General features: G+C 32.7%; 1 protein-coding gene across 1 annotated transcript; it reads right to left on the bottom strand.

Moving 5' to 3' along the window:
* Positions 1 to 4,641: 4,641 nt before the first annotated feature.
* On the bottom strand, positions 4,642 to 8,057 carry LOC114164559 (serine/threonine-protein kinase STY13-like). The gene is made up of 6 exons (XM_028049276.2): positions 7,620 to 8,057; positions 7,157 to 7,289; positions 6,807 to 7,002; positions 5,449 to 5,573; positions 5,207 to 5,365; positions 4,642 to 5,097 (listed from the first exon to the last, which is right to left on the bottom strand). The coding sequence occupies exons 1-6, from the start codon at positions 7,748 to 7,750 to the stop codon at positions 4,783 to 4,785; spliced, it is 1,059 nt and encodes a 352-aa protein (XP_027905077.1). The 5' UTR covers positions 7,751 to 8,057; the 3' UTR covers positions 4,642 to 4,782.
* Positions 8,058 to 25,686: the final 17,629 nt, after the last annotated feature.

Genomic DNA, 25,686 nt, shown 5'->3' with positions numbered 1-25,686 from the left:
CCCAAGTTCCATTATTTTTGAAGAGCACACTTAGTTCATCTAGCATGACTTGATGCCAACCGGGATGGGATAAGGCTTCACAAACAGATTTAGGAATGGACACAAAAGAGATAGACGAAAGGTGTGTATAAAAAGTTAAAGATAATTTATGGTAACTGAAAGCAATATAATGTGGAGAAGGATTACGAGTAGAACATATACCTCTATGAAGGGCAACTGGAAGGTCAGACTCAATTTTCAAATCCGAAGGAGACAGAACAGCTGGCACTTATAATGAGTTACTTGGTGGTTGTTGGGGACGAGGTCTTCGACTATAAACCTAGAGAGGTGGCATAGGATGGGAATATGACGGTGGACTATGTCCAATAGGAGGATCACATATAACAGAAATAGTAACTGTAGTAGATGGAGACATATCAAAAGAAGGAGGACTATTAAAGTAAAAAGAAAACTCATGTAAGGTGACATCTTCAAACACAAAACAACGATTAAGGAAAGGAAAAAAACACTTGTATCCTTTTTGTGATCGAGTAAATCCTATAAAAACATATTCGTGTGATTTAGAAGATAACTTATCAAGACTATGATTAAAATTATGAACAAAACACGTAGACCCAAAAAATTTAATAGGCAAAGAATGGAGAGGTTCACGAGAAAATAAAATAGAATGATGAATTTTGTTATCTAAAACTAAAGATGGCATACGTTTAATGAGATAACAGTAAGAATAACATCACCCCAAAAATGTTGAGAAACCTCTCTTTGAATTAAAAGGGTGTAAGTTGATGCAATAAGGTGTCTATTCTTGCGCTTAGCCACCCATTTTGTTTACGCGTATAAGCACATGAAGTTTGATGGAGAATACCATTATAAATTGTTTAAAAAATTTTGAAAGATATTCATGGCCATTATTCCCTCGTAAAATTTAAATAGAAACACCAAACTGAGTTTTAATTTCATTATAAAAGGTTTGAAAGATGTAAAATAAATCAAAAAGATTTTTCATTAAAAATAACCAAGTACATCTAAAATAATTATCAATAAAAGTAACAAAATATTGAAAACATAAATTAGACTTAATACGACTTGGCCCCCAAATATTAGAGTGAGCTAAGGCAAAATGGGATGAAGCACATTTTGAGACACTACTAGGAAAGGAACTACGTCTATGTTTCCCTAATTAACACGACTTACACACCAAACTAGACAACTTGGATAAGCTGAAACAAAATTTTCCCAAACTTGGATGACCTAGTTGAGTATGAAGGAGAGAGGGAAAATCCATAACTGTGGCAACATGTGTAGAAGGATGGAGATGATAAAGACCATGAGACTCACATTGAGTGTCAATCACCTATCTCAAACTTCAGTCCTATAAACAAACAAAATTTTTGGTAAAAGAAAAAATACAGTCAAGAGATCGAGTTAGATAACTAATGGATAATAAGTTAAAAAGGGATCCAAGGACCTAAAGAACATTATAAATGGATAAAAAAAGGAAAAAGGTTAACAATCTCAATACCATGAGCTAAAACAGTAGACCCATTAGCCATTATAATAGATGGTAAATTATTTTGAGAGGATAAAAAGGAAAAAAAGATTTATTACCAATAATGTGATATATGGCTCCTGAGTTAAAAACCCAAGGACCAATAAAAGAAGATTGGGTCAAATCAACAAAATATGTACCTATATGTGCAACAAAAGCAATGAAACTAGAGGGCTTACGATCCTCACACAATTTAAGAAAGTCATTGAAGAGAGTAGATTTGTCGGTAGAAGAAGATGAAGGGGCATCCACAACAGATGATTGTAAGAGAGGATCAATCTTAACAACAACAACAACAAATTGAGGAGAACAATCATGTAAAACATAACACTTGTAAATTTTGTGGCCATGCTTGCCACAATGGTCACACTTGGGACGCCCTTAGCCTTTCTTGCGAGAGCGATTAAGATCATCACGTTGAGATGCCAAAGTAGAGGAATCATCGACAAAAACAGGTAGGTCATTAAGTGGTTTACATGGAAACATGTAGAAGTAAAATTGAGTATAAAAGGGGAACCCAAGATCTGATCACGAACATGGGAATATTTATCAACAAGTCTGTGTAAAGTCAAAACCATGAAGAACCTTGATCGTTGCTCTAATTCTTGAGCAAGAGTAGAGGCAGGAGGTAATAACTCAATAAATTCATGAAAAAGAGCATGCATCTTACCCAAATAATCATCCATAGGGTCCTGATTGCGAGGAGTAACAACATCAAAGAGATTTGATAAACACCATAAAGACGTTGAGTATCATTGGTGTATAACAATTTGGCCTATTCCTAAACTTGGGAACATGGGTTGTAAGCCCAAAATAGTTGTTTTAAAGAGGATTGGATCGCTTTATTGAGAACCATGCATATATGAGCATTAATTGTCTTCCAACATGGAAAATCATCAAGAGCAATATCAGTCACTTTTTGAGTAAGATGATCATGATACCCCTAACTCTCAAGCCAAAGTTTAATGTCTGACGCCCAAGTCGCATAATTTGTGCTATCTAACTTATTAATGGGAAAATTCACATTGACATAGTTAGTGAAGATAGACTGTCAGACACATTGGTGGTGGTAAAAGAGATTTTGGAATTGGAAGAGGTAGTGGAATATGCCATGGAGGAAGATAAAATATTGTATATAGAGACATCAAGACTGAGTTTGTTAACTCAAATGATCAGTTAGCAAAAAAATTCACTAAGTCTTTAAGAAGGGCAAGAATTGATTGTATTTGTAGTAAACTTGGTACATACGACTTATATGCACCAGCTTGAAGGAAAGTACTAGATATATCACATTAATTATGGAAACATAACATCTATTTTTTATTAGGGAAAATAGATATTGTTTGATATTGATAGATATTGTTGATATTGTTTATTACAATATCTTTTATTTATCATATTTATCTTTGGTTGCTATATATACTTGTATTATTTTTTATTATAAATACAATCATCCTATGTGTATTTTAGACACAAAGAAATCTTAATCTTAGTGAAAAGGTACTGAGGCAAATATCAAAGGAGAGACCACACATGGATTATGGACAAAGCTTAAGATCTTGTACATGATAAAGTATATAATGAATTGTTTGTATTTGAAACAAGTGTTGTACTCATAAGATGAATAGTGAAAAGAAAACTACGAACAATTGAATGAATTCAATAACTTGGTTTTTCACATGAAGAATACTCATGTTCAGACTAAAGATAATGATCATATGTTGATCTTGTTGTGTCAAGATTGTTTCAAAGAAACCTTGTTATATGGAAGATAGACTCTATCTATTGAGGAGGCTTAGGTTGCACTAAGCTCGAAAGAGTTGAAGATAAGTTTAACTAAAAGCGTCTAGTGATAAAGATTGATTTCTAACAAGAATAAGATCGTCTACAAAAGAGGTTAAAGTCAAAGACTGGTAAAGGAAGGTTTACAGAGTCCATTAGATGTTATCACTATAAAAAGGACAATCACATTAGAAAGTTCTATCCACAAATATAAAAGAAGGCCAAAAGCTATGATAGACCATTTGAGTTTGAATCTAGTAAACAATCTGATCAAGATAGAGTGCTTATGTTTATTGAAGGATATTGAGAGGAAGATAGTTTTGAACCATCTTATGTCCTTATGGTCCAGAAAAATATTGGTGATTGTGAATGGATAAATGGTAAACATAAGGTGAGAAGTGAGAGAAGGATGTGAGAAATTGGGATATTTGTAAGATAATTGGATCTAGATGAGATACAAAAAGCTAGTGAAGGGTGAAACATCTATTAGACAATAAAAAACCATCTAGGAGTTTACAAAACTTAAAGGAGGTTTAGTTCTCCTTGGTGATAACAAGTTATATAAGATAATTGGAGTTGGAACCATTAAGTTTTGAATTGAGATTGCTTAACTTTCTCTGCATAAATTTCCAAAAAAAATTGGCATATAATACAAGAATTTATAATTCTTTGGTGGTGACAGTCAACTCGCTTATAGACCATATCATCCAAACAAAAGTGGCACCATCAAACAAGAGTCAATTGAGGATTATCAGTGAAAACAAACATGAGGTGTCATGTTCCTTCAATTCTTGATGGTGAATCCAAATGTCTTACATAGTGGAAGAACATTGTTAACTTGCCCCCTATCCATGAAGACCAAAACACAGACTTTGAGATCCAATTGCGAAAAAAAAAAAATGCTAGACCCCCTGGTGAACTAAAATCTGAGCCTTTGGTTAAGAGAAAAATAGAAATCATCAAACAGGTGAACTAACCAATGGCTATCAAAATACTTGAGTTTATATCATTTTGTCCGAACATTGCTTTCCTTGGCTGCTATAAGAATGCAACAAAGGCTGATGATAATTTCATGTGTCCACTATACCCTTTGGATTGGCAAGAACCAAATTCAACATATAATCCACGATGGATAATATTAGTATATTAAAGAAATAATTTTTTTAATATACTAATATTAAAATTCAACATATAATCCATGATGGATAAACCCTAGGTGCAAATCTGAGCAATGCTGGATGACTAATTAGCTTCAACAGACTGATATCCTATGCATACATGTGTGAGATTGAAAAATCATGCCAAGTGGGTTGCAGAAAAAAGAACTAAATTTTACTGGAATTGCAAAGGTATTTTTATCTGAACATTTACCGAGTTGTCAAAATGATCACTTTGGACTAGATTCTATCTAATATTTTTTGTCATTTTTAACTCAGACCTGATTTCAAAAGTTAATAACACTGACTAAAGCAGCAAAGAAAACCATTAGGCTTGACTTCGTCCTTTGCTCTTGGTGTATCGCCTGTGTCATCACGTTTTGCCATTAAGGAGCTAGTTCCGGGAGACTCTGGTGGCAACACAGTGTTCTCAGAAGTGAATATTCTTGAAGGAATCATGGGTTCAGGAGGTGCAACAGTGTAAAGATAATTTAGGAGCATTTGGATTATCTGGGTGAAGTTGGGTCTGGCATTTGGGTCCTCTTGCCAGCATGAAGTAAGAATTAGAGCCAATTCCTCAGGAAGATTCTCTGCACTTGGCCTTACATTCTGAAACCAAAAGAAGCATTTTAACTTATCAACTTTATGTAGTACAAAACAAATAAACATAAGAAACAATGTTGTATAAAAAGATGTAATCGACACATGATCTTTTAACCTTAAAGGCTGCAGCATATGCTGCCTGAAGGTTTGACATGCCTTCAAAAGGAACTTTGTTGTGTAAGAGCTCCCACAACACAATTGCAAAACTATAAGCATCAACTTTATGGTTGTAATGCTTTTTCTCCCCTTGCCTCAGTGTGACAGTACTATACAACTGCAATTTTTGTCACTGTAATCAGTCATATATGATCATAAATATGAAGAGAAGACAGAAAGTGCTTCCATTAATCAATATACCTCTGGAGCCATCCAGCGATAAGTTCCTGTTTCAGCGGTCATCATCTCGGTTAATGACTCTTCTCTTGCTAAACCAAAATCTGCTAGCTTCACTGTTTTCTGGTCTTCAGTCAACAGCAAGTTATCTATATAGAGGAAAATAAAAGGATCTTCATATTCATTATGCAGATGTTTTACAATTGATAGAAGGATACTTGCTTAACGGTCAATAGCAGAACATGAATAAAAATGCTGTTTTATATTGCGATGGAAATCAAGAAATATTTTCACACAACTACATGAACAGTTCTTTCTGTCATATACTTCATTTGACTCAAACTTAAGGGCAATGTCGAGGTATATATTATCAATTAGTTAATCATTTTATATTAGAACACAAACAAAACAGTGTGTATTTAGAAGCAAAGAACCAATTAAATCTTGTTCATTTCAGTATAAATTTTTAAATAATATCATCTAACTTAAACATGGCAATACTACAGTATTTGAGGAGAACACAATGCTTAGACAGAAGGGTACAACAGTATGATGAGAACAAAAATGAAGAATTCCTAGCAATCGTCATCAGATATACTGTTGAAACAATTGTAACTTAATTTAAATCTTAAATCCCCACGAAGATTTTAAATCAAATTACATATCTACACAACAACTGATCAATTCAGTGCCAATAAAACACAAAGATACACGATGAGAAGTGCAGTCTCCAAAGTAGTTTCATGTTCACTTTGACTGCTCTGTAAGATGCATCAACAACCTAAGTGAACACTCGTTTTATTTCGGTATACTCCATAAAGATCCAATTCTATCTCTCATAACGAACATACTTAGTAACCTTAAAAACTGATTATAACAAACATTTACCAGTTATTTAAATTTGATAATTTTTCTTCCAATAAAAAGTATCTGACTTACGCAGTAGTTATGAAGAAATGCATAAGTATTTGATAGAGACATCCAATTAACATTAAATGGCAGGCAAGTAAGCACATGTGACAAGTGAAAATAATGGTTGAGAAAATGAGGATTTGAAACCAAACCATCATGTGATATTCTTTTGAACATAAATTCTATACATATAAACTGGGAAGAACAATAAAAATGGATTTGACGAAAAACACAGGGTCAGGCCAGTTGCAAATAAAACAAAGAACACATTTGATCATGGAATTCTTATTTTAGACGAGTCATAAAGAAGATATAAGAAAAAGATCGAAGTCTTGCCATAAAAAATACTGTTGCAAAACCAGTCATGAATTTTCACAGGAATGCAAATTAATGTAAACTACAATGGATACAAGCTAAGGACTACTGGATCTGACTTTTGTTTATTAAAAGAAAACAAACCAAATTATTACCAGGTTTAAGATCACGGTGGATGATCCCATGGGAATGCAGGCACTCCATAGCACGTGCTATATCAAGTGCAAAACCAATGGCAACATGTCTATCCAAGCATTTGGGACGCATGTTAAGCAAATACTTACGCAATGTTCCTCCTAATAGCAGCTCAGTGACTATCACCATTACTGGCTCCTTACAAGCACCAATAAACTGTTGAGAAACAGAGTGGCAATTTTTACCATTACTAGTTCGAAACTTGGCATATAACAAGTAGTTTTTTGTATATTGTACATATCTCTCTGCTTCAACAACATACACCAGACACAAGAATAAGAATCAGCGAAAGCCTAAACCAAATTCCCACCTTCACCAAGTTCTTATGTTGCACTCTAGACAACATTGCCACCTCCCTTGCAAAACGCCCTTCTCTCTTAGCGATATCATCTGCAGTTTCTCCCTTGTGTACAATTTTAATAGCAACAGTTTGGTTTTTATATCTGAAACAACCCAGCAAAAAGAATTAGAAGCTGATTCACAAAAACTGGAAACTTCATGAAAAATTTCAAAACAATTACTCAGATCACAGAAGCATAATTCAGGTCCATCACTGATTGTTGCAGGAAATGAAACTCAAGGTCAACCCAAGTCCAAATTACGATGTAAAATTATCCCAATCAACACGTTAAGCTATAAAGCACGAAGCTTTACAAATCCAAAAAGCAAATGAAATCCAGGTATGAGATATGCAATTTCCCAATAAGAAAAGATAAAAAAATTTAACCTTGTGGAGAGGAAATAGGAAATGGGGTTTGAAGATACGAACTTACTTTCCCTCATAGACTTTAGCATGAGCTCCCTCTCCAATCTGTGGCCCAACAAAAAGATGCTTAGGATCAATCAGCCATTTGGGGTCCAATCTGAACTCATCAACTGAGTAGAACATAACTCCAGATTCCATTTTTTTTTTCTTTTGCTTTTGCAATAATGGGAAAAAGATTTTCTCAAGTAAAATTCTTCATGAGCCAGTTATGAGCCTCCAGCTTGGCAGAGTGAAATCAGATGGAAGAGAACCCTAGAAGAAGGGAGTCATTGAAAGAAGCCGGATTTGCAGAGGAAATGAATGGATATGCTGACATGAAACAGAGAACTAAGCTAAACATGCTCTGCAGTGTGTTCTGAGGCTCAGAAACCACATCTCAAAAAGTCAGGCCCGGAGATCAAAAACTCAGCAGGGTGATGTTTCACATTTCCTTCGGAGACAGAAGCATGGAACCCACATGGTTGAGATAGAGAGAGAGAAAGTGACCACAAAAGAAAGCAAAGCCCAAAGCCCAAAAAGATATTTTGAAAATTCATGGGGAAAAGAGAAGAATCCCCGGAAAGGGGAACATGGAAAAGAACCAATCACCAAGCCCTCAAGTAAAAACTAAATCCCCCTCTCTCTCTCTCTCTCATATCAAGCTATGAAAGAAAATCCTAGTGAAAATAATGGCATTAGTTAATGGGTTTTGGATTAATTAATGATAATTACAATGAGTATGGACACAGAAACGTTACACTTGATCTGCAGACAGAATCATGATCCGCTAAAAGGATTGAGACTACATATTATGTATTAATTACTTAATAAAGTATGGGAAAGAAGACTGAAGAAACTTTTTAACTTTACTTTATTTGAGAACAAAAAAGGAAGAGGATCAGGAAGCAAGTGATGTAGTAATAATAATATCACTAGTAATAATACAAATAATAAAAGTAAAGAGTGTGGGAGCCATAAACCAATTCAAGTGCACATGGAAACTGAGCATGTCAACATTGGACGACACCTACATATGCTTAACCCACAGGGACAAGGTTAAACCAGGTTTATGGTAAAAGATGAAGAGACACAGAAACCTGGTATTAGAAATCTTAATGACAGTTCCTACATGTGTGGGATGGATTAAGGAATTTGTATTTCTTTTCCTTTGTACGAGAATCATTAAAATTTTGCATTTTACATGGGATTCGTTCCATGAGTCAATATTAATGTACTTCCACAATCATATGCTATGAGACATCGTTGTTTAGATTAGAGTAGGGTTGGATATTTTGATCCCATACTATTGTGGATGGGGAAGATATGTGGTTTAGAGGCATAATTAAGTTATTAAATAGAGTTAATTGGTTTAGAGAATTTATGAAATATTTTTTTATTAAGACTGATATGTTTCCATTTTTTTTGGGGGAGATTGTATCATTCTTTAACTAACTATTTGACTTTTCTTAAAAAAATCATTGAATATCACACATTTAAGGATTTTCTTGCATTTATTAAATTATATTTAGAAAATTGTTCAACAATTAAATGTGATTAATAATAATGTGGTCATTAGAGTAAGTATTTGAATATTTTCTATAGATGAGAGAATATTAAAGGAAAAAAGATTGAAAAGTGTATCATGGAATTAAGGATGGTAAGGAAGTGAAACATCAAAAAAAATAAAATATATATATATATATATATATATATATACTAAATAATTATATTTAACTACAATTTTATAACAACCAAACATCTATTAATTTTGCAAATGTTCGAATAATTTTATTTGTATTCAATCCATAAAAAAAAAGAGGAGAAATGTTAAATATGATAAATGAATTTCAAAAATTTAGTTACTAAAATATAATATCTCCATTGTCATATTTATCTTCACTGATTAGAACATTTTATTTTTTACTTTTTTAACACCTATAACTTTAAATATAGAATATTAAGTAAAAATTAAAAAATTACTGAACAATAAATAATAATGAATATGCGTAACAAATTTAAATAGGTTGAAATTTATGATTTAGGTTAAAATATTTTTGGTCCCAATTTTCGTTAAGTTTTTTCAAATAAGTTCTAATTTTGATTTTGTGTTCAAATAGGTCCAAATTTTCGTTAATTTTGTTCAATTGGGTCCTACACCGTTTAAATCATTAACGGCCATGAACAGTGACTGCCACGTGTCACTTCGTGGTTCTTTTGAATTTTTTTTATTTTTATTTTTATTTTTTTATTTTTTTTTTAATTTTTTTTTTAAATTTTGTTAATTTTTTTTAAAATGTACATGTGTCAACCTAGGAGTGTGTCACGTGTCACTTCGTGGTTTTTTTGATTTTTTTCTGAATTTTTTTAAAAAAAATTAAAATTTTTTTTTAAATTTTTTTTAAATGTCCACGTGTCAACCCAGTAGCGTGTCGTGTGTCAAAGTCAATATTCTAAATTCAATTTGGTCCCTATATTTGTTATTTTTGTTCAATTAGGTCCCAATTTTTGTTAACATTAACCAATTTGGTCCCTCTCCAAATTAAAACCAAATTTAATTTTTATATTAAAATTCATATTTTTTATTAAATATCTTTATATAATATATTAAAATTCACATCATTATAACTTTGATATAAAAATTAAATTTGGTCACATCTTCTATAGGGACCAAATTGGTTAATCTTAACAAAAATTAAGACCTAATTGAACAAAAATAACAAATATAGGGACCAAGTTGAATATAGAATATTGACTTTGACACGTGATACACACTAGATTGACACGTGGACATTTAAAAAATAATTCAAAAAAATTCAAAAAAATAAAATAAAAAATTCAAAAAAACCACAAAGTGACACGTGGCACACTCCTGGGTTGACACGTGTACATTTAAAAAAAATAAAAAAATTTAAAAAAAAATTTAAAAATTAAAAATTAAAATAAAAAAAAATTCAAAAAATACCACGAAATGACACGTGGCAGTCACTGTTCATGACCGTTAATGATTTAAACGGTGTTAGCAAAAAAGGACCAAATTGAACATAATTGACGAAAATTAGGACCTATTTGAACATAAAACCAAAATTAGGACTTATTTGAAAAAATTTGACGAAAATTGAGACCAAAAAGGTATTTTAACCTATGATTTACTTCAAATACATTTCAAAACCTCTATACTAACAGGACTAAGGGAACTATGATAAGAACTTAATGATTTATGGTACTAAAAACATATTCAAAAGCTACATTTCTTATTAAATATCTAAAACACTCCTTACAATTTAATAATCCAACTTTGTCACCTCCAATAATGTAAATTTATAAGAAGTTTTGTTCTTTTTTTTATTGATATTCTAAAACCAAATCACAACACTTTTGGCAAATCTTCTTAAGTTCTAGATCACAACCAATATCATACAATTTATAAAAAATAATATTCTAGCAAACCCATCTTGTACCTCAAATCTAAAAAATGGCGTTTTAAAAGTAATAGTGGCTTAAAAATAATGAGACTCGATTATTTCAATATTAAAATGTTTTAGTATAAATATAATTGTTATAAACGAGTTTCATTATTTTGAAACACACCATCTCTCTAGAAACCACTTTTCTAGAGTTCTCTAACTTCTCTCTAAGGGTTCTTCCCCTCTGTTCGCCTGATTAATGATATGAGACCGTATGAGTGATCCTCGCGATAACCTCTTTAAATTCGATCGATCAGTTTCTCTGTTCGCTAAAGTTAAGTTTCAGCCCTTTTTTTCTTGGTCTTCTTCTAGTTTTTGACGCATGTGAGGCTTTTATGCTTGCATGTATTCTTTTAATCTTCTATATGAGTCTCTGTTAATTAGTGATCGTAACAGCAGGTTCTTATTGTTCTTGTGTTATTCCTAGGTATAAATAGAGCATCATGTGGAGCTAAAGGTGTTGAGCTATCTTAGGGCTATTCATACAGTTTGGTCAGGTAAGGGAAGATGGTTTTATGTTGAATTGATCATCTTGATAGTTAATTTTGATGTGGTTTGTTGAATTGATGAGTTGTATGTTGAACTATTTGATAATTGATCTGTGTTTGGTCTTAATTTGGGGAAATGTTTGAATCTATGTTTAGACTGCTTGGGTATTAGTATCCTTAACTCTCTAAAATCATTTGGAATCAAAAACACTAAAGGAAAGGTGCCCAATCAGTCAATTGCATAAGATCATTTTTCCCCAAAGTGTTGTTTCTGATACAACATCGGGCGCCATTATAGTGTCGTCGGGTGCCATTACAGTTTCGTCAGGCGTTGGAAATCAGTGTTTTCCAGGGGCTAGGCGTTAGGCACTACTTTTCCTGTGTTAGGCGCCACCTGTTTTTCTAATTTGCATTCATTTGGTAAAATGGAGATTTTTGCTTCGTTAACTATCAAATCGAGTTCAAATTTTAACAATTGATCCTAGACACGTGAATCTTCAATTTGAACAGTGGGATCTTTGTTTTGAAGTCTGCTGTTAGAGAAATGGCTTTCACTATTTTTATGTACTTTATGTATTGTGTTATTTGCCTTGTTTTTCTTGTTTCTCTTATTTGACTGTTCTAAGGAGTTTTGTGTTTGATGTGAAATATATTTATGGTTCTCATTATGATGATTGAATATAATATGATGTGGTGAGCAGATGTGATGAAGTTTGAAGAATTCAATTAAAATTCCTAGTTTTGTTATTGTTAGTGTATGCTTGGATATAGGGGAATCTAGAAGAATTTATCTTGACTTTAATAATTATTCAAACTCACATAGAGTAGAATAAGTTATGTGGTGAGAGTGGTAGGTGGTCCTAACATTTGTACTTGTTCTTCAATCATAGACTAGGATTAACCTTGTGTGGTTGGGTGATGACCCTTTGTGTCTTAGTACTCTACGAAGACTAGAAACCATTATAGTTGTAGACCTTTAATGGTACTTATATCTATGGCATGTATCCAAATAATTGAGTTTAATGTCAACTGCTCTTGTGATTATAAATATAGATATGTTATATACCATGTTTGTAGGTTTTTGGCATGAAATAAATATATGTGTGAATAATTTTTTTGTACATTAGCTTACCCTGTTGTGTTTTTTGTGTTTTCTTATTTTGTTCATCTCTTCTTTTGCGATGATCACTTATTTGGTGGGAGTAGATGAAGTTGTAGGTGTAGAGGCACCTCTAGTAGATGAGGAGCTATCAGTTAGAGTAGCGGAAGGTCTTGAGAAGTTTTAGTAAGTGAATAATTTTGTATAGGCTTGTTAGTTTGGCTAAGTGTATGAATGATATATTTTTGTAGTCCTATCTTTTTGTAAGATTCTATTAATATACTTTATACTTTTGATTAACTATTTTGAATAGGCTTAAATATACATTTGGTCCCTATTTTTGTTTTTTTTATTCAATTTGGTCCCTATTTTCATTTTATGTTCAATTAAGTCCTCATTTTCGTCAAATTGTGGTCAATTTGGTCATTTTCACTAACAGTGTTTAAATAGTTAACGTTTTTGAACAGTACATGCCACATGTCAGCTTCTGTTTTTTTTTTTAATTTCAAAAAAATTGTCCACATGTCAATGCTAGTGTCACGTGTCAGTTTGTGGTTGTATTATTTCTTTTTGTTCAATTTAGTCCCGATATTCGTTATTTTTGTTCAATTCAGTCTCTATGTTCGTTATTTTTGTTTAATTTAGTCCCAAATTTTGTTAAAATAGAACCATTTAATTTTTAAAAGGGTTAAATATATTTTTAATCCCTCAAGTTTCAGTGAATTTTGGAATTAGTCCCTCTTCGAAATTTTATACCAATTTAGTCCTTCATCTTTAGAAATGCGTGAATTTAGTCCTTCTTACCAAATTTTATGAAGTTTATTTGACATTTTAAACGCATTTTGTGATAATATTTGAGTTAACATTGAAGCAAAAATGTTTCAAACGGTGTAAATAATTCAAATACTATCATGAAATGCGCTTGAAACGTCAGATAAACTTAACAAAATTTGGCTAAAAGGACTAAATTCACGCATTTTTAAAGATGAAAGACTAAATTGGTCAAAAGTTTGGATGAGGGACTAATTCCAAATTTGGCTGAAACTTGAGGGACCAAAAATATATTTAACCCTTTTAAAAACTCGAGGGACCAAAAACTTGACATTATTATTAATTTTTTTTTAAATTCAATTATAAATTATAATATTTAATTATAAATTGAATATATTTCTTAGATTCAATTGTTAAATAAAATATAATTATTTAAATATTATTAAAATATAATTATTAAAATTTTAAAAATATATATTAACATTTGTAAAATTCACATTTAAATTTAAAATATTTAATATTTTTATTGCATTTTAGATATTAAAATCTAAAATATTTTTTATTTAAATGTTAATTTTACAAATATTAGTTTACTTTTCTAAAATATTTTATATTTACTTTTCTAAAATATTTTGAATATTTAAAATATTTGTATATATAATTTTAAAAGTATTTTAGAATATAAACATTAGAAAATTTTTTTAATAACTTTATTCTTATAATATTTTAAATAATTATATTCTATTTAGCAATTAAATATAAGAATTTTATTCAATTTATAATTAAATTTAATAATTTATAATTGAATTTAAAAAATAATTAATTCAAATGTCAATTTTAGAAAAAATATTAATATAATTTGTATAAAAGATATTAAATTGAATGTCAATTTGAAAGGGACAAAATTAATTTATTTTAACAAAAATTGGGATTAAATTGAACAAAAACAACGAATATAGGGACTAAATTGAAAAAAAAATAATACTACCACAAACTGACACGTGGCACTAGCATTGACACGTGGCACAAATGTGACTTGACACGTGGACAAATTTTTTGAAATAAAAAAAAATTGAAAAATTTTAAAAAATTTAAAAAATATATAAAAAAAATTAAAAAAAATTAAAAAAACTAGGAGCTGACACGTGTCATGTACTGTTCAAAAACATTAACTATTTAAACAATGTTAGTGAAAATGACCAAATTGACCACAATTTGACGAAAATGAGGACTTAATTGAACACAAATCGAAAAGATGGACCAATCTGAATAAAAACAACAAAAATAAGGATCAAATGTATATTTAAGCCTTTTGAATACTATGATGAAGCATCTAATTCTATTAGTTTCAAGCTGTTAAAATTGGGATGTTATAGTTTTGCCCTATTTTGAATGGTTGTATTAGAAAATTTAACTAGTCATCTATTGCAATCTTGATCTCACAAATTTTTGGGTAAAAAATGTTAGCAGTGAGATATTTATAGCTAGAAATGACTTTTGTGTTATCATTAAACAATCATAATCTTTGAAAAACCTCATGCAAATTCTCATTGCAAATCAATTGGCAAAGAAGTGTATTAACTTCATGTTGTTTTAACCAAAAGAACATATGATTTAACATATGACAATATTAAGCATTTAATAACTGGAATTCCATCTCAAGTACTCTAAACATAAATTTTTAGTAAAGAAATTCACAATTTTTTAACTGTTTCCTAAATTTTTCCATCCTTTAAGTTGTTATTGTCTAATATTGTACTTCTTCTATTTTTTATCTCTTTTTACAACTATTAACTTTCAAAATCAAATTAAGGCTATGTGTTGAACAACACATATGAAACAAAGATATTTTTTTACTGAGTGTGCCCAACTATAATTTATCCTTAATTTTTCAATCATGCTATCATTTGTGTTACAATTGTCCAAAGAGATAGTAAACAATTTTGTATCAACATTCCAGTCCAACAAAACTCAACTAATACATTATAAATTCTAATAGCTTTGGAAGGTGCAATAACAAAAATGAACTTTCAAATTAAACAATATTTTATAAGAAATTCATTTTTAGAGGTGCAAGAACAAAATTTATTAGGAAACTTCTAAATGTTGCAATTAATGCGAGATAAAAGTTTCAACAACCATACATTTAAATTTATAGTTTTTGGAAGACCTAGTGATGACTTAGGCTCAATCAAAGGCCTAGTCACTAGAGGCATTGTAAGACCCGCGAAATTGAAATAATTAAATAAATAATTATTTAATAAATGCGGGTAGTAGTAACCGTAGGACATTCAATGTTAATTGTTATGGCGTGGAAAAGTACTAACTCAAGTGGTTGAGAGTACCTGGTTGTGTGAGAGGACTTGGGTTTAAGTCCTATGTATGCCATTTATGTGTTGTTTGATTTATTATTAATTTTAATAAGGCTAAAATACTCCCTTGGTCCATGTTTTCGCTGGAAAATCTCAAATAGGTCCATAGATTTTTTTTAATCTCAATTTGGTCCATAATTCTACAAAATTGATTCAATTAAGCCCATTCCGTTATTTCTTCATAAATGGCGTTTACTGCTGATGACCTGGAGTTTTGTACATGCTTTGCTGTCAGTTAATTGTGAGAAGTAGTGCAAATGACGTGGTGTTCTCCTATTTAGTAACATCTAGTAGTTTGCCCTAGCATTTTGGGTGGCAGGAACTGAAAGGAGAGAAGAGAATAGTTTGTTTATGGCTTCTTCTCATTCATGGTTGACGTGCTCCTGTAATGGGTTGGAGGTGCAAAATCAAAGTGATTCTTGTCGTGGAGGTGGGTCAAAGAGGTTAGGTTCAATGCCTGTTTGCTATTGTGGTGAGAAAGCTGTCTTGAGAACTGCTAGAACCCCTAAAAATAGGGGGAAACAATTCTAGGGATGTCCTAAGTATAAGGTAAGATCCATGGAACTTTGATTTTTTTCGTTTAAGTTAAGCAGGAGATATTTGACGACTGTATGTATGGTTTTTGGACAGAGGGGTTCTGAACAATTGGTTGGCTACAATTACTTTAGTTGGTTCAGTGGAGATGAAAATGAAGAAATTGTTGGTTCAGTCACGAAGAATGAAGAAAAGGATGTTAGTATGCTGAATATGGAAGAAATGTACGGGCAAAGGATGAAAATTCTTATTTTAGAAAAATCTGTCATGAATTTGGAAAATAGGATAAGGGTGTTATTTTGGGGGGTTTGTTTTGTTTGTGTATTGAATGTAATATTATTTTCGTTGTTGATGAAAAATCCATAATGCATTGTAAAAGTTTGATTGTGTATTGAATGAAAAAGTTTGATTTAAGCACATAATTTTGGTGTTGTTATAACAGACCCAAACTTGTCTTCCTCATCAGTGTCGGTTGCAGTAAGGAATTCATCTGAGTGCCACTCAATATCTGAAAATTCATCACCAGATCCTACTCCTACAACCTCATCCTCACTTGAATTACTACAGTGTGGTTGACTGGAAGAACCTGCTCCTCCAATATCTTCTGGAGTACCACCAACTTCACATTCCATGTGACCATCCCATGGCTCAACTTCCTCGTCAGCTTCAACACTGACATCAACAAGCCCTTCATCACAAAACTTCTCTGCAGCAACATCAATCCTTGTATCCTCACCATTTGCATTTGACTTATCTTCAATTTCGTCATAAACCTCAACCACCTCCACCTCATCTGCCTAATGTAAGTTCTCTTCAACATCAGCATTAACCTCCTGCACATCCTCCTGCACATCCTCCTTATCAGTCTCTTTTTCTCCATCATCATCCAACTCCTTTTCAACTTCAGCATCAAAATCCTGCACATCCTCCTTATCCATTAACTTCATCATCTAACTCCTTTTCAACTTCACCATCACCCTCCACTTCTTTATCCCCTTCATTATCAACCACAACCCCTTCGATCATGTTAATAACCTCAGGTTCAGTCATCCTGTGCACCACATAAAGATGAACAACACCATTTATCATAGATATGGTGGCCATATGCATAGCACCTTTGTCATCAACTAGCTGCACCAACCTATCTTCTAGCACTGACTCTCCTCCAACAGAGTACCACAACTCTTTGGGATTAAGATGTCCCAACTCTCGTACTTCATGCAGAATCTCGAAATAGCTCCACGTATCAGGATCACAGAACCACGACACCCTTTCCCCACCGTCATACCGTAGCTTCCCATCACTGACAAAATGCCCACAGTGGTGGACCACCACTTCGAAACGATCTTCAGACATCCAACCTGAAATTAAAATGCCCACAAAAGGATACACATATTACTGTCCATACCACCGTCAAACTGACAAATTAATATGGGGGACCACAAATAATATAAACTACACTGCTCAAAGCAAATGGGGGACCACAGACCCACTCACAAAATGGAAAATGAAACACCTTAAACCCCAATCACACAACACTCCCACACTTCCATCCATGAAAACAAAGCAAATAAAAAACGAAAGTCGAAAAAACACTAAACCCCAATCAACGAAAATAACAAACAAAATTCCCAAATCCAACTTCTAACCTTCAATGTAGATGACCTTCGCTCAACAATGTCGTCATGATAAAGCCTGGAGATTGCAATCAACCTTGAAAAATGGTAGGGCCTTCCTCCGCCTTGCATTCCTCCGCCTCGATATCCCAATCCCTCGTCGCAATCCCAAACCCTACTCGTAATCCTTATTTCTCTTAATCCCTAATTTTAAAATCATCCCAAAACGACGTTATAATTACGAAATGAATAAACAAAACGCTGAACTTGAAAAACATGTCTGTTTAATTCAAAAATTAATTTCCACCTTGTACTGTTCACATTAAAAAATAAATTCACATCAGCCATCCATTGAAACGTGTACAGTGTTATACAAAAAATCGTTACTCAACTTAACGCTGTTAACGAATTGGGCTTAATTGAATCAATTTTGCATAATTATGGACCAAATTGAGATTAAAAAAATCTATGGACCTATTTGAGATTTTTCAGCGAAAACATGGACCAAGGGAGTATTTTAGCCTTTTAATAATATGCATGATTATGTGAGTGATAACATAATTATAGAATTATAGGAATTATCATGAAACATGATTGGTTGAATTGGTTGTGCTTAGACTTTATGATTCCATGGTTCTGTGTTGAAACCTTACTGAGAACAAAATTGATTTCTTTATTTTTGCTAATATAATGGTGACTTGAATGTGAAAGGGTGGGAAAAACCCTAGAATTAATGGGGGCAGCCAAGGTAGCTGGGAAAAACAACCCATAATGGTAATTATAAGCATTAAAAAGACCAATTTTCGTTATTTTTTGCCATTTACCACAATTAGGAACCATATAAAAAGGGAAATTTAGGTAATTAGGAGGGTTTTTGGAGTCTGAAAGCTAGAGTAAAACAAGAGCACAAGTTTTGGAATGAAAATGTGAGTTAGAGGGATTCAAGAGAGCTGAATTTGATGGGCATCAAGGGAAGTCAATTTTGGGGCAAGAAGAGCTATCACCTTCATTGTTTTAAGTAGAGGAAAACCAGGTTAGGGGAGATCTATTGTATGTAAATTTCTGATTCTTAATAATTTTGCCTATTCTGAAATATGCATGAATAAATGTATCCTTGTCATGAAATTTCGTTGTCATTGTGGTGTGAATTGGGGGTTTGCTTGTTTTGATGTTATATGATTAAACCCTCACGAGATTGTATGGGAATAATAGGATTTTTTGTACTATTGTGGATTAAGGTTCAATTTCGAATTTTGGTTGTCAATTTGGTGTTCCAATCATGTTCATAATGCTTATACTCTGTGATGAATTGCTTCGTAAAGTTGAATGTGGTTTTGGACAAATTGGTTTGGTTTTTGAGTGCATGACAGAGAGAATGTCTGCTATTCTCGCCTAAGCTAGCGAGGCTCGCCTAAGCGAGAATAGCATAAACGCAAAACTTGGTTTGTGTTCGAGCATCTCACTCGGGCAAGAGCAGCTCGCCTAAGCAAGAAATCGAGTAGTTATGAGGTTGTGCTCGAAGGTCTTGCTCAGTCGAGGAGTCGATGGTTTGGGCGACTAAGCAACTCGCTCAGGCGAGAGCTACTTGCCTAAGCGAGAGATCGTGACAGGATGAGTGTGATGCTTCTTGTCTCGCCGTCGAGAGACTTAGTGTTGGGCGAGGGATGATTTCGCCCAAGCGAGACCTCGCGTTAAGTTTCTGTAGCACTCTCGCTCAGGTGAGGACGCTTAGCCTAAGTGAGATAGGCCTAGTCGCTTAAGCTAAGGCTCCTAGCCCAAGCGAGTTTAGTGCAATTTGTGTGTATTGTTGTATACATTTATGCGGACGTGGATGTTGTGCCATGAGACGGTAGGTTCATGGATGGTGGTTAACACGTGATGGTATGAGTGGGGAGGTTCATTCCCAGTTACTCTCATGTGGGGATACGAGCGATGTAGGTTCGTATGTTCCATGCTCATATTTGAGAGATGCTACGTGTGGGAAGGTACGTAGCTGGTTGATCACGTGTGTTGGACTACGGGCGGGCAGATTCGTAAAGTAGGATTACGAGTGGGGAGGTTCGTAAAGGCAGGACCACGAGCGGGCAGGTTCGTGTGAGCATCATAAATCCCGAGTCTATGTTTAATCTTGTTATGTAAATTGAAGGTTGAAAAGCCTTGGGGTATTAAGAACTTGGCCAAGGTCTAGCTATGATAATATAACTAGTTGTTTATATATTATTTAATTTGTGTGATTTCTTATATTACTAAGCTCACCCTTTTTGTTTGTGCTTGGCGATGATCGTGTAATTCTTTACACGAAAGTAGTTGATGATATAGGTGATGCTGCTAATGCATGAGACGGAGAGAGGGGATAGCTTGGGTTGGAGCTAGGAAATCTATTATGTCTTTTCTTTTACCTTATCAGAATATTTTCGGAATTTGTAATAAGTTATTACACTAATATTGTTTAAATTATGACACCTCGGTTATTGGTTTTAATTTTCCTGCGTTTGGGAATAATGAAAATATGAGGTTATTAAATAAATTGGTTATTTATTTAAATTAATTAAGTAATTTCCAGTAGGGACGTTATAGGCATGCTGGGAAGGATACAGGAAGAGATGAAGCTTCAAAAGCCCAATGGGCTTCAAATACTATTTTCATGTGCGAAGGAAGATATCAAGATTTGATTGATGTGTCTTAGTCCATTAGTGTAGATTTAAATTAGGCCAAGTGTTTAGGCCATGCTTTCTAAATAAATTGTAAAAAGTATAGAAAGTAGATTGGATCATAACTCACCTAGCTTTTGAAATTGGATCCATTTAAGCCTAATTCCAAAAGCCAAGCCCAAGAATGTTGCTAGCTTGTCCATGCATTAAACATTTAGCACATGTTGTAAATGAGGGGGGGCGTGACCATGCCATGTGGCTAGTGATTCGAGAATTGTGGATCTAGGAGGTTAGATCTACATTTAGGCACCATTTTTTCAACTAGCATGTGCTACATTTGCATTCAATTTCGTTGTACATTTAACTTGCATTTGGAGTTTGCCTTCTACTATAAATGGTGGCCTCCATCGCTTGTATTTAGCATTGTTGACTATGTAAGGAAATGTTGTTGAGTTCACTCCACAACTTATAATTGAGAGTCACCTAGCTAAAGCTTCTCTTAGAATCTCCTATAGCCTTCCCCCTCTAAGATTGACCAACCTTCTTAGAGTTCTTTCATCATTCAATCACCACCACCAAAAACACCTTTTTGCACCTGTCTTTCGTTGCATTAAGCCATGAAGCCTCCTTGTTCCAGCAACCACATGAAAGGAATGTCATCAAGTGGTATCTAGAGCGATTTGAAATCATCTTCTCGGTTCAAGCTAAGTGTTCAGTCCTTTTCTTTTGAATTTTGTGTTGTATTGCATGCTCTTGATTATCTTGTTTATGTTTATCAAATATCTTGTGTTTACATGATTGTATACGTTAGTAATGAAATGGTAGTTCAAGCAAAGAAGAGGGGATTGAATTGACTATATAAAATTTTTAGAAAGATTAAAACCCCTTTTCTTTGAATCAATTAGATCACAAAATTCGATTACAAAAGCTGCAGGACAGTACACTTTCAACTGATCAAAATTAAAAATAGCAGGCTGATTTCACTACAAGAAAACTGTATATTATCTACGAAATTATTTTCATAGATAATTTTATTTTATCTATGAAAAATTTTCTTAGATAACACTAACATTTATATATAACAAAAAAATAAATTTATCTACAAAAGTTTCTACATTATATTTCATAGATAATAGTCGTAGGTAAGTTACCTACGAACAATATTTTCGTAGATAAAATTACTTATCAGCGTAATACCTGCGAAATTCAGTTCGTAGGTAATTCATAGGTAAATTTAAATTCTCTACGAAAAATGTCTATTACCTACAACTTATTGGCGTAGATAATAACCATATTTCTTGTAGTGTGTATTCATACACTATGAATCAACGGATTAAAATTTCAAAACAATTGGCTAAAATACTAGGAAATTATGCAAAATGTAGAATACAAAATTGGCGAATCTCACACAAACAACATGCTTTCTCACCCAAGATTTGTTCCAAATAGTATTGCTAACAAGATTACACTACCAAATAACACAGAACACATGCAAAATCAACAAATATTGATTTGCTTGATTTTCTTAAGATTTCAAACTAAGTAAGATAAGGGAAAGAGAATTTGATAGTTGTTTTTATACTGGTTCACTCAATCACAAAGCTACATCTAGTTTACCAGGACAACCTGAGCTTGGTTTCCACTATTATCAAAAGTTTTTCAAATCACAAACCAAGATTACACTTTTTAACAATAGAAACACGACTTACACAAAAATCTTAACCACACTACTGTAAGAAACACACTAACAGACCTGAAATCACACCAAGAACACAACCAGAGGCACAAGAACTACGAAACCTGAAGGTGGATCTCCCTAGCCAACCAAACTCGAGTTCTTAAAGCTCCAAGCAAGAGATGAATGATTGTTTTTTGCGCTAAAAAACTCAAAGTCGTGCCTCATCTCTCTAAAAGACAACTTATATAGTTTGGTCTTAAGTGAATTCAATAGGTTGATTTGTCTGTACAATAAGTTGGTTTCACTTGACTTAAGTGAAATTAGTTGATTGAAAAACAATTCAACTAATTGAATACATTCATACCAGAAACTATACACAACAAGTTTTTTAACTATGCAAATAAAAAGAAAAGAAAAACAAAATTATGCACAAAGATGCAAGAATAAACTATGCAAACTAGAACTCAAGTTGCCATTTCCCCAACAACTAAACTAAATTCATCAATGAAACTAAATAAAGATATGAAAGAATGCAATACATGAGACCTAATGGATTTGAGAAACTAAATTTAAATGGAATGAAAAAGTGCCTAAATAAGTGAAGCATGTGTGAACAAATTAGAAAAATGATGCAATGCACACATTAGCAATTATTATAGGCCATGAACAATGCTAAAACTAAATGCAAAATGAAATTTAGACAAGACCAAGATGATGTGCATGAATCCTGTGGTAGCAAGACTTAAATTTAATCAACCAATCAAGCACCTATGTCCACTACTAAATGTGACAACATGATTGCTTAGCCTATTTGAATGTAGAATGGTATACACCATTGATGTTAGATGCAATTCAGTGCAATGAAAACACACAAAGAGCAACCTATACCATGAGGAACTTGTTCATGCTCAAATCGTGGCAATAGAGTACAAGACGTGAATGCAACACATTAAAAACACTGAATCAGAGCATTAAACCAGAACTCAAATTTGTATCAATATATAATATGAATGCAAGGCATATTTGGTGCTCAATTCATAACAACAATTCACTCCATGAAATTAGCTTCAGTTTAGGTGATTTAAATCCAATGCAAGCATGCTTTATATAGAAGAAACCAATGAGATTGATGCTAATAAAGGTATAAAATAGAAGAACCTAATAAAAACTATTGTAGAAAAGTAAACTAATGCAGATGTAGGTGTATAAACTAAAAATGCATGAGATAAAAGTTCCTACCACTAATACCAACAGAAACAATGATCCTACAAACTAAATGCTGCAAGAATTTTAAATCTGAGACAAGGAAAGTAAATGATGCAAAATCATAAATCAATAATAGAACACTTTAGGATTAAAAATTACAAAAATAACAAACTGAAACATAGTACATGATATTCTCATGGATTCCTCTGCACTCGGGAATACATCTCGATAATTTATGCGCACTTTGGGGTCACTTGATTTCCAAAAGGAAACATTTATGTGTGCAGAATTGTGAATCATGCTCAATCATTAACTCAACAACACAAACTAAACTTAAAACTAGAAAGTAGTAAAGAAAATTTAAATTGCTTTAGAATTAAATGCAGAAATCATAACATTGCAAGCAAAAACTAAACAAACTAAAATCAAAACAGAAAATTGGAAAGGAAACTGAATAGTAAAGTGTATTTCATTGTAGAATTAAATAAGTGTTACAAAAGGACAACGTAGAGGCTAAAATTAGAATGGTGAAAAGAGGTTCAATAAGCAATTCCCAACCACTTTGTGCTCGTGAAAAACCAAGTGAAACCACTCACACACAAAGGAAAAATCCAATCTTTGAAGGACACTTTGTGCTCATTAGAGATGGAGAACCTTTCTTACAATGGACTATTTCCCTCTCTCGTAAGAACACTCTCGAACCCTAGCCCCTAAAACAAATGTCTCTTCACGCACACACCAGGGTTCTCTTGAAAACCTAAAATGCTACGCTTAAAAACCGTAACAAAAAAAAAAATAAAAAAGGAACGTGAAAACTACCTAACCCTTTCCTCCTTGCTCCAACAAAAATTGCAACCCTTGCTTTTGCTTTGATCCTTCCACGCATTCACGAATCTACCACGAATCTGCTCTAATCTCTCTCTATCTTGATCACACATCATCCTCCTTTGATTGCACATCAGACTCATCTGATTTTAGAATTAAATTTCCTCTCAAAATGGAGTGTTGCTCTTTATGACTCTCGTGGTTCTGCATCATAATGATCCAACTCCTTTTTTTTAACAAAACATGCATTTTGGCCACCAACAATTTAGTTGATCAGGGGCCTCTCTACAAAAAGAGAAAATTAGATTAAAGGGCTCACATGCAAATCAATAATGATAAGGTTTTCCTGGTAAAGCTAATTTATTCTAAAAAGGAGATCTAGAAAGGACTAACTAAATGCATTAAAATACTCTTAAAATTAACCTTTTTAACATATTTTTATGAAAACTTTATTTTTCTAAACTATCAACAAAAACTAATTAGTTAAAAATGAAAACACATTATTTATACTATAAAAAGAAAACTTTTAGAAAGGAAAAATATGGAAAAATGCAGTGCTAACAACTATCCACTCAAAACAGTTAACAACAGATGCATGCACGTTGGAAATCATGCAATAAAAGTGATTTATGGTCAATGCAATATGAAAAGTTGGGTTTAGCTTATGCATTAGTTGTTATTTACTACTATTACAGTCCAAACAATGTCATGTGATATTAATTTGACTGGGTCAATCAATTGAATTCAATTCGAGGATATCTACATCAACATAAGTGAAATCAACATATAAAAATGCAGAGTTAGTCGATTAAAAATGCACCAGGTCACACGAATTGAGTGTTATGCCAATTTTAAGTGAAATCTATGTGTTGTTTTTACAAATTTAATAGACTAAATTTCATATCACACGAAATTCATGCTATGATAGTTTAAGTGAAATTTATGTGTTATTTTGTGAAAATAGTAGATTAAAAACATGCTAGATCACACATTATGTTGATTTTGACAGTTTAAGTGAAATCTATGTGTTATTTTTGCAAATTCAACAAATTGAAATCTTGATAATTCACATTTTAAGCAGAATTTATCACTTTAAATGCAACAAGCACATGATCCAATATAACAAGCCAAACAAATATCAACACACATGCTTCATGTCCAGAACACCCAATTCAGTTCTAAGCTTGTTAAATCTATCACGTGCGAGTGGTTTAGCGAATAAGTTAGCCAATTAGTTTTCAGTTTTCACAAACTTGATTTCAATTTCACCTTTTTGAACATAATCTCTTATGAAATTATGCCTGATTTCAATGTGTTTAGTTTTAGAATGTTGAATTGGATTTTTAGTTAGGTTGATATCACTTGAATTACAATAAAAAGGTACCTTCTCT

Source organism: Vigna unguiculata, chromosome 9, assembly GCF_037176805.1.
Source record: "Vigna unguiculata cultivar grain cowpea cultivar isolate G323 ecotype 2 chromosome 9, ASM3717680v1, whole genome shotgun sequence".
In the NCBI taxonomy this organism is placed as follows: domain Eukaryota; kingdom Viridiplantae; phylum Streptophyta; class Magnoliopsida; order Fabales; family Fabaceae; genus Vigna; species Vigna unguiculata.
Note: the sequence above shows the minus strand (reverse complement) of the source record. Positions and strands in the feature narration are given on the sequence as shown.

Coding starts and splice junctions, on each gene's coding strand:
- LOC114164559 (XM_028049276.2), bottom strand. CDS start 7,750: ATGGAATCTGGAGTTATGTTCTACTCAGTTGATGAGTTCAGATTGGAC. Junction 7,290..7,619: donor GCTAAAGTCTATGAGGGAAA/GTAAGTTCGTAT, acceptor GGGTTGTTTCAG/ATATAAAAACCAAACTGTTG. Junction 5,574..6,806: donor CCACCGTGATCTTAAACCTG/GTAATAATTTGG, acceptor TCCTCTATATAG/ATAACTTGCTGTTGACTGAA.